This window comes from Eumetopias jubatus, unplaced genomic scaffold (genome assembly GCF_037043125.1).
Source record: "Eumetopias jubatus isolate StellerSeaLion01/CBP00866 unplaced genomic scaffold, mEumJub1_p1.0 scaffold_1, whole genome shotgun sequence".
NCBI classification, from domain to species: domain Eukaryota; kingdom Metazoa; phylum Chordata; class Mammalia; order Carnivora; family Otariidae; genus Eumetopias; species Eumetopias jubatus.
This window is the reverse complement of record NW_028274807.1, coordinates 93184621-93194781: the sequence shown is the minus strand read 5'-3', so window position 1 is coordinate 93194781 and position 10161 is coordinate 93184621. Positions and strand designations below refer to the sequence as shown.

Genomic DNA, 10161 nt, shown 5'->3' with positions numbered 1-10161 from the left:
AGGTAGATAGGGACTTTGTAGGTTGATGGCAAGAGCTTCAAAGCATTGGGTGTTTAGGAGGGACGGATAATAGTCTGGAAGTGGCAATGAGGAACAAACAGGCATCCTACTACTATTAGTGCTTTATTACTCACACTTTGACAGAGAGAACATAATATATTCCAAGGCGTGGCAGTGACTCTATGGGAAAACATTGGCTTAGAACCCACCAAATCGTTTCTGGCTACTGCTCAGAACAACTATGCACAACAACTGAAGGCTTTTTGTATGCAGGGAAAGAATACTGGAAAGTACCGAAAAGGTTCAGACTAGAAAATATGCCAAGAATATTTTCTTTTATACCCTAACACAGGTGAGACTTACCCAGTTTCAGCATATTTTTGACATTGTGAAACACTTTAGAAAACAGGAGATTTCAACAATGTAGACACTTGCAGGCATAGCAGAATGATAGTCTCCCTTCCCAATCTTGTAAATTTGGCATCTCTACAGTTATGCTGACATTGTAAATAAGACAGCTAAAATGCACAAAAATAGTTTCACAACATCCAATTTTAAAGTTCATCCAAGCTGTCATTTTTTTTTTTTTTTCCCTGCTGTGATTTCTTGCTGTCACCCAACATTTGAAATTCTGATTCAGGGTAATAACTGAGGTTTTTAAACAAAGCATAATACAGTATTACTATTCCTTTACACTAAACGGCAGGGGAAGAGATTAAGAGGAAGGGGCAACTGGAGCATGGATATTTGCTATGTACACATAATGACCCACTGCTGGAAATGAAAACTCACCTCTCCACCAGCCTTTGCTCAGGCTCAGCAGTGCAATGTCATGCACCGAGGATAAAAACAAACCATCAAAACCAAACTATCATGTAAGGAGTTGAGTTAGTTGGAAGATATCTACACAAAGCAAAAAATCTGTAATCTTTTAGAACATTTCTATTTCTGTGTTTTTTAGTCTTCATCCAAATGTTTGGCCTCATGGACATAGAGTCCAGGATTTTGATCTGGATTTAAAATATCTCAAAAACGTATCCAGGGACTTCTTCTGTTTAAGAACACAGTTTTATGGGGAGTTTAGTTTTGGTGCATTCTGGCACTTCCTGGAATGGCAGGCTTAGAAGAATAAAGTTCACAGCAGAGAGTTAGGGTCCCCTACTGCTTAACACTATGCAATGTTTTGAATATTCTAGTTGCCTGTGGAAAATTTCCAGAACAATGATACAGTATGGAAATCAAACAACCCTAGAAAATGCTTGGTAGAAATGTACAAATGGTTACTTTTGAACCTGAAAGTTCTCAAGGGATTTTCTTCTTTGCTGGGGCTTCTGAAAAGAGTTCAGTTTATACCATTTTGAGACCCATGAAAGGACAGTACACCTTAGGGTTCCAGATACTGCTATACTCAGCAAAGCCAAAATGTAGTGGCATTTGAGAAATATTGGCAGGTAAACAAAATCACATTTGGACTTTTGGATTTTATGTTATAACTATGTCGTCTCAAGGGAGGCCAGTTATAGATTTGTTTGTTATGCTTCATTTGATTTGGTCAGATTCAAATTTTTGAGGAATGAACCAAAAGGTAACTGATAATTCACAGAAACTGTTCAGATGGTCAGAACATAGTATCAGAAAGGATTTTGGAACATCAGGGGCTTGGGAGGATGATTCAGAATTGTTATCAGTGTGTTGTGGATATTTCTCCTGTTTTCCTCCAGTGGGTTAAAACAAATTTTATTTTCTTTCTTAAAAATAAGGTAGCACATTTTATATCTTAAAGCAATCAGCACAAATGCAGGGATGCCTGTTCAAGCAGACCTCCAAAGACAGCACACACTATTGACACAAAGAGCTCTTTCACATTTCCAGAATACAGTGATGGGAACTGGTACACATAATAGGAAAGAAAAGAAAAAAATTTTTTTTAACTTCATGGAATGGGAGGTCAGACTTCAGGCACTTCTTTGTCTGGCAACGGACAAAACCAAAAGGGCTCTGACCTGAATTTCACATATCTTTCTCATCTACCACACAAGAGGGACCAGAGACACCAATGACCAATGAGTCACAAGAACAGACAGAAAATTGTTAGTACATCTTGACAACCAGGAATGAAGATGCTTTTTAAAAATGTGTACTTGATGCCAAGTATGTGAGACATGTATCTTAGAAAGCAATGCCATTGTGCTAGAAAAATGGAGTCCCTGTCCAGGTGGCCTTGTGGGATTTCCTCAGGACCTTGATCTATACTGTTGAAATAGCTCTAGATCTTCTTGAAGCATCGTTTAAAAGTCAAGAAAAATAATGACATTTATGTAAACAGAGCCACTAATTCTGTGTGGAACTTAGTGCAAGCTGTCTTCATTCATACTGTGTGCACTGGCAATGGTCAGGATGTAACTGGCATGGGGAGGGCTCTCACCATTCAAATGGAGATCCTAAAGGTCATCTGTTTCTACCACCCACCGGACGCAGGAATCCATACTGCAGTTCCCCTGACCGGCACCCTAGAATGATGGTCACCTGTCAGAACCTGGGCCAAGATTATGGTTTGGGCAGGCTCCGTGGATTTTACGATATAATTATCAAATTTAGAGCAATAAGGACTGAAAAGATCTAGCAAAACTTACTTTGGGGGGAGGGCTCAGTTTCTCTTTGTAGAACAACAAAAATAAACTGAGCCAATTTCAGAAACAAAATCCCCTCTGGGAAGAACTAAAACTAAACACTGAAACTAACTAGTTTCAAAATTAAAGAAATTTTTATTAAGGTGCTATTAAGATGAAAGCACGACCCTCCCCCCACCATAAAAAAAGAAAGAAAGAAAGCAAACAAACCAGAAAGTTGGGAATTGTTGTGAACCATAAGAACAATAGTCTGAAATACTGTGCATGATCGGGGTCTCAGTGTATCAGGGCTGGGGATTGTCCTGATGGAAGGAAATGTATTTTTGAAGATAAAAGCTTAAAGAAATTCTTTAGATATCTGTTAAGGAACACAGCTTTGATAGGGGCCCTTTTAAATTTAGTTTTGCCTTGTACTCCATGTAAAATATTTGTACAAAAATATAAAAGGCATGGCTTGATGTTTAACGTCTGTGTTTTATTGTTGTTGGCACCAGAAAAAGCTCATGTTCTATGTTATGTCACTGTACATACTGTAAACAAGACTGCATTAATATTGTTTTTATGAGTTTTTGTTTCAATGACTCTAGATTTTAAAAAATACATTCACAAACTACCTTATGTTTAAACACAATGATTCCCTTTTATTTCTTAACTGTACCCAAAATCCCACAATAAAAAAATCATTTAAAGCTGTGTGTTTCGAACTCATCACTTAGAAATCAAAACAAAACATAACATAAAAACAAAGATCAGTTTGCAACATAATTTAAAGAAGCTTCTGGTTCAAAATACCACAGCAGCAATATAAAGAGCTGGTGGCAATCACATTTGGGGATGGGACCCAAATCAATATATTTTGTCCACGTCAGCATCCAATTACAGTAGTTGCTAAATTCAATCCAAAAAGTTATTGCTGAAATTTGTTGCATGGAATTTGTGAAGATAGTGTTGTTCAGCAGCAGATCCATAGCAGTAAAAATGAGAACGGGAGGATTTCATTGCTTTTGAGAGCTAAAGGGACCATGATGAGGACATCTTGGTGATGGCCTGAAGATAATCCTCAATTCCATTATTGTGCATTATCTGCTTAAAATAAATGCAAAGGATAAACCCCTTTACAGGAGGGGTATAATCATCTACTTCAGAAACTGCAATAATTCCCCTGCCCTTCCCCCGTTTGCCCAAGCCACCAGATTGAATTGGTTCCATTTTCCTAACTTATATTTCGTTCTCATTGATAGTACATCAGCTGCTAATGTAGTTAGGCAAAAATCAGTAGGATCACAGACTTTAAAAAAAAATCTCTTTACCGTAATTGCTTTTTTCAGAAACAAACCACATTAGTTTTTGTCGATGTTGGATTTTTTTTTTAATTTTTGAAGAACAATTTGGTCAACTACTGTTTTGTTTAAAAAATATTAAATACACCTGAGATTGCCAGTTGAGCTCTCTATATGTCTCCTGGAGATAACACTGCTGTGATGAACAGTGAAACAAAACAAACGAAACGAGGTAGGTTAAAACAGGAAGCGCAACACAGATATCGTTTTGCAACACCTTGATACCACAGGCGGCCATGCTTGTAGCTTTGGAAAAAAAAACCCAGACAGTCACGTGAAAGTTCAGATCATCCGAGTTAAGAGTTTATAAGGACACAAGTCAACCTGAACTAAATACATACATATCTCTGCACAAATGTTGTTTACTGTATGTTGGGTAATTTGGAGGAAGGGAAAATGATCAGGGTCTCAGAATTCTGGCCAAAGCCTTGCTTTTAAGTTCTATAAACTCTGAACCAGTCATGCCTGCTGTGTCTCACGCAGGCCTAGTAGTCTAGTCCCTTCTCTCACCAACCCAGAGAGAACACAGGCAGCTCAGAAACATTTATTATTATTATTTTTTCAGTCACAGTTTTCATCTTGAGAAAGTGGCACCCTCAGGAGAAAGCTGGGAATGACCAGAGTCTGGATGTCATTCACTCCCCAATTCCCAGAAAGAACTCAACAGTCTCACTCCTAATGAAGCCCGAAGCCAGTGACCTCTTAGCTAGAGGCTTTGTGCATTAAAAAAAGAATGTGTATATATATATATGTGTGTGTGTGTGTGTGTGTTTGTATTTATGTATATATATATATATATGGATATATATATATAAATTTTTTTTTTTTAGTTTGTTTCCCAGAAGCTCTTTTTGTCCGACCCCAACAGTCATCCCATCTTTTGCCCTGATCTGTTGCATAATAGCCGAGGGAAAGTTGTGTTATAGAGTCCCTCAATCGCTAGAGCCAACTCAACACAATGGCACTACTATCCCATTCAACACATTCCATTCTGCACAGGGCCATATAAAAATAGGGCCTGTCAGACTCACAAAAATGGTAGTTGATTTTATTAGTCTAAGGCTAGTAGTTTAGCCATTTAAAATCTATTTCCCCAAAGAGGGGAAAACTAGTATTTTTTCTTTTCTTTTAAAAATTCATTAGCCAGTTGCTATCAAAAAGCAACCTTTTGGGTTGGTGAAGGCAAAAGAGTTCTAAAATTACCCCACTATGCAATTATGGCCTTCAGTGTGAGGAGATAAGGTACATTTATTGTGCTGTCTCTCACCATTTGGAATTGGAAATTTTACAACATGTCGTATACTTAAAGCTAGCAGGCAGACAGAATTAAAAACAGACTCATTTTCTCAGTAGGCATTCTCTCCCCATTCTTACAAAGTAAGGGGGTAAAGGAAAAAGGTGGAAAAACAAAAAGCAAAACTCAAAACCCACCATAACACAGCTTAATCATAAGAGCACACAATATTTGTTTCTATCCCTAACTCCGAAGGGCACATGGTCCATATTTGTCCACAAACAACGCAGCATTCTTGGGGGTCTCCTGGAAATTCCTGCCACGTTTTTCTCTCCTTCTCAACCAGGCTGCAACATTGAAAGATGGACTGTGGACTGTACTGGGACCGGGGGAGGGAGAGGAAAAGGGGAAAGCGGTATGTTCAACCAAGCCTTCTGATTCTGCTCTAGACTGGCTTATGTCCACATGAGTTATGTTCTTTTTAATTAGAAACAACGCCATGAAGACAAGTGCCAAGTGCTCTTCTGTTACCAGTTCATCATGGAATTTCTGTTGAGGGTCATGAAAAACACTTGGCTACTTCCTCCAGATCGCACGGATGCAAAAAATACCTGTTTGAAATTAAAAAGAAGTTAGTTCAGCTGCATGGTTTCTTTTCCTCTTTTCTTCAACCGTCCATCCATTTTCTCTCACATGTCCTATCCTTGCCATGTGTCAGCTCTTAAGACTCAACAGCTGGTGTTTATAAAAGTGCCTTTTAATACAGTGCATCCTCTGTAAACACTCCTGACTTGATTACTATGATTGTTACTATTACGTATTGTGGTACTGGCCTTCAGGAACATGGGAGGGGCTATATCTTGATTGGCAGCATCCCTTAGGATGCTCACATTTTAAACGGGCATTTCATGCTAGGTAATGTGCTAGATTTTTGGCCTAGGACACAACAGGTCCTTTGTTAATCTCTAAAAAGCCATAGAGGCTTCCCTTCTCTCCCCCATAATGATGAGAGGGCAGACTTTAGGACTGAAGAGAATCCTTTCAAATTCCCAAAGTCACGGGGGTGGGGGTGGATTTTGGGTCTACTTACTACTATACAACTTCAGTTATCAATTTTTAAAATAAAAAAAGTGGTGTGGTCAGATAGGATAAGGTGTCTCATGCCTATTCACTTTGGTATATCAAGAGTTAACTCTTGGCTTGTCTGCTGGTGCAGGCATATCCTAGGCCAAAGGAGACAGGGCATTAATAAATAGAACCATAGTCCATTAGGTCTGGGTCTGTTACATCATTTTATCAAACAACTAAGAGGAACGAGCAAAATTTGGGTTACTGCTTGCTTAAGTGTCAGTGAACCACTGCCCTGGGAAAATAATATTCTGGGCTGTGGGGTAGCCCTTAGTCAGCCAACACCAAACTTTGGTCCAAGGCATTTACTTTTGTCACTAGTGTAAAGTCTCTGCTACTTCATTTCCACAACTCCTTCAGAAGAATGCTGTCTCTCCCAACAACAACTTCCTGGGAAGTTCTGGGGAAATGCTTATCATTCAGCTAATGCTACATATGTAAGTATAGCTACTGTTAGGGTCAATGACTCAAAATGGGGAAGCACAGAGGACCCATGGAAACACATGGGGGGGTGGGAAGGGGAAGAAAGGGCGGCTGTTCTCTCCAGGCTGTGTGCACCCTGGACTCTGAACCTTGGGCCCCAGATACTGGTGTGGTCCCAGCCTGCTCCCGAGGGTGTGGGCATGGCTTAGAACAGGCTTGCTGGGGTGGGTCGTCAATGAACTGGAGTTGTGAGAATCTACACCCAGCTCACTCCTAGTCTTATGATCCCCAGGGGCTGGGTTGGGCCTGGAGTTTTACCAGGGGTCAGGTTTATTTCCTGGCATACTCCGGTAAGGCCCTGGAACCATCCTTGGCACCCACAGCTGTTGTCTACCCAGACCGCACCAGGTCAGAGTAGTTGGGTTAAATACAGTCTGGACTCACACCCCCAGGGTTGGAATAAGACCAATCTGGCCTCTGGGGAACCAGGATGGACCAAGAGATGTATGTCTGTTCAACCCATCACATTCTTTACTATAGGTGTTTATGCCTGCTATTTGGGGAGAGCATTCTAAGTTGGCCATAGTCACAAAGGATGGATTCACAAATGACCACAGCTTAGCTCCTAAAAACTCTGGGTTAGTCTACTGGGAGGGCAAGGGAGAAGCAGCACTGCTACAGAATACCCTTCTGAGGTGACTGATCATGCCAGACGGACTCCACCAATTTCACTACAAAACAGTCCCCCTATGACACTTCAGAAGAAACATGGCTGGAATGACACAGGACATGGCACTAGTTGAGTTTGCGACTGTGCATTTCTTAAGGAACGGGTGACATTTTTTTAAAAAAGTTTATATTTCTCCATGTCAAATGTTTTACATTTAAAAGTGAATATAATGTGATGCGTTGGGTCCCCCATAGTGACTTTGTGAAAAGTCTCCAAGTGGAGTGCAGAGTTGACCCACTGTGAGTGATTAATGACGGGCCAACTCTCCCGCATGCGTATGAGAATTTGGGATGTCTGCTGAGTCAGCATAAGGCCGGCAGGCCACAAAAGTTGCTAGGAGTTTACAAGAAATTTTTAGAAGTTTTAATGTCTTTTTAAATATGTGAATAATATACTTTGAGGGTTCACATGAATCAAACCAAATAATGCCATTTCAAGAGAATATTGATTGTTTAACACAGATGTGATTCAAATCAGTATAAAGGAAAATGAAGGTTTCACAGGTACCTGGTGGTCTCTTAAAATGCAAACACTAATGCAAATGTTGAAACGGATTTACCTTATCATTTCTTTCACATAGAAACTTTAACCTTTGAGCTCGCTTATGCATAAATACTCCATCCAAATGTCCTGTTTCCACTGACCGGATCTCAATAGCTTTCTCGCCCCAGCCCATTATCTGATTGGAATGAATGTAGGCTGTCAAAAGGAATTTCCAAAACTGCATTAAAAACATTAGATGGGCAATAACTCACAGCATCTGTTCACATCTTAACCACAAAAATGACAAACGACTTGAGATAAACAGACAAAGCAAGTCTTACAAGTGTTATTCACAGACTGGTTTTTTTTGTTTGTTTGTTTTTGTTTTTTGTTTTTTTGTTTTTTGTGGAATCAAATGGTTGTTTCACATTTCTTGACTTTCGTTTCATTTGGGGGGTGTAACTGCTGAAGGAGATAAGGAATGGTTAACCTACCCACAGACGTGGGCATTTCTCCCCATTGGAGCACCACATCCTTAGTTATCCGGCCATAGGTGTTTACATACACCCCCTCATCCTCATAGCAAACAAGCATTTCCATTCCATCTGTTTTAGGCAAGATGACAATGGCATGAGGAGTGATATTGCCCTGAATCTAGGAGACAAAGAAAGGCCAGGCATTATTCTTTTTAAAAATAAAACAGCATCCTGACTATTCATCTCTAAGAATCACAAAAAAGAGGATACCCTCCCTCCTCCCCCCACCCACCATTTTCATTCTAGAGACTGACATTTTGCTTTGCTTTGCTTAATTTAACCACTGACCTGTCAAATACCTATACAAATACAGACTTAGGCATTAGGTCGAGGATCCAATTGACCTGTTCCCTAAAAACAACTACAGGTATAGAACACCGACTATGTGCCGAGCCCTGGGCTCTTTACATATATCATTTCTAGTCCTTAGAACAGTTCCCTGTGGTAGATATCGTCCTCTACAGACGAGGCATCTGCATGTCAGAGGGGTTATGTAGATTGAGCAAAGCTGCACTGGTACTTGGTGGTAGAACTGGGATTTGCGCACATGTCTCACGGACAATAAAAAATCACTTGTTTTCCAACTATTTCTAAAAAAAGACGAGGGGAATGCAAACCAGCTGAATCTGATGGAAACAGCCTAAACATGGTCAAAGGTGGGACCCAAAGAGACGCCTACCAAATAGGCTCTGAGCGTACAACACAGACTATCTGGGTGCCTAAATAACAGAATAATCCAAATTAATGGCTTGTTGAGAAAAACATTTAAAATGACCACTCATTTTATTGGAATCAATGTAGATGGACTTGTTGTGGGAGGGGAGATGCAGTGCTGCTGGGGTCCCCGGGCTGAGGCTGACATGGCAGCCCGCTAGTTGCCTGGCGGGGAAATGAGAGGACCGAGGATGATCACAGTGATGCCCCAGTCACCTCACCAAGAACGGGAGCTGTGAGTCCTGTGTACACATGCACACACATGTGTGGAAAGCTAGGACGCAGCAGTGAATGCCGTGTGCGTGTGTGAGAGAGACCGTGTGTGTGTGTGTGTGTGTGTGTGTGTGTGTGTGTGATGTACTGAAACAACTTTTTTCAATCATCAAGCTTTTTTGCAGTAAAGCCTATAAACTCTCAAAATACCAACTGGCAACAGATCAGGCCTCAGACTCTCCTGACGGTGTCTACTGTATGTTAGCCTTGGGATCAGGTGCAGGAAACATGACTTGCACTGCACCCATCCTAATAAGTGACACCAGGCGCCGTATTTCTGTTTGACAGTCAGGTTTTAGGCAGTGTTCCAGTGTTATAATGTTCATACGACAATTTGCAGGGGCTTGTGCCAAGTACCTTAGAGGTATTACCTCATTTATTGCTGATGATAACCCTCTGGAATGGGGACTTCTATCCCCATTTTACAGATGGGAAAGCTGAGGGTTCGAGAGACTGTCTAATGTGCTCATTGTTGCAAAATAAACACAGGCTAGAGCCAGGGTAGGCCTCCAGTGTCTGATTCTACTACACAACACTCCCCTCAAGTTGAAGAGAGCAACAAAGACAGCAAAAGGGGACCACAGACTTCCCAAGCCACATGAACCCATCTCCCTTCAAAAACTGAAAATAGGAAGTTGTCTATTGTACTCTTGCTTAAAATACACAATTT

The 10161-nt window shown here is 40.6% G+C and overlaps 1 protein-coding gene across 2 annotated transcripts in view; it reads right to left on the bottom strand.

Annotated features, from left to right (window-relative positions):
* Window positions 1-654: 654 nt before the first annotated feature.
* TNIK (TRAF2 and NCK interacting kinase) overlaps window positions 655-10161 on the bottom strand; it is a 382067-nt gene continuing 372560 nt past the window's right edge. For both annotated transcript variants that reach the window (XM_028100807.2, XM_028100808.2), the window contains 3 exons: window positions 8463-8622; window positions 8045-8184; window positions 655-5815 (listed from right to left, as the gene is read on the bottom strand). In XM_028100807.2, the coding sequence (XP_027956608.1) occupies window positions 5732-5815; window positions 8045-8184; window positions 8463-8622 (384 nt within the window). In that variant the 3' untranslated portion in view covers window positions 655-5731. The remainder of the gene's footprint in view (window positions 5816-8044; window positions 8185-8462; window positions 8623-10161) is intronic.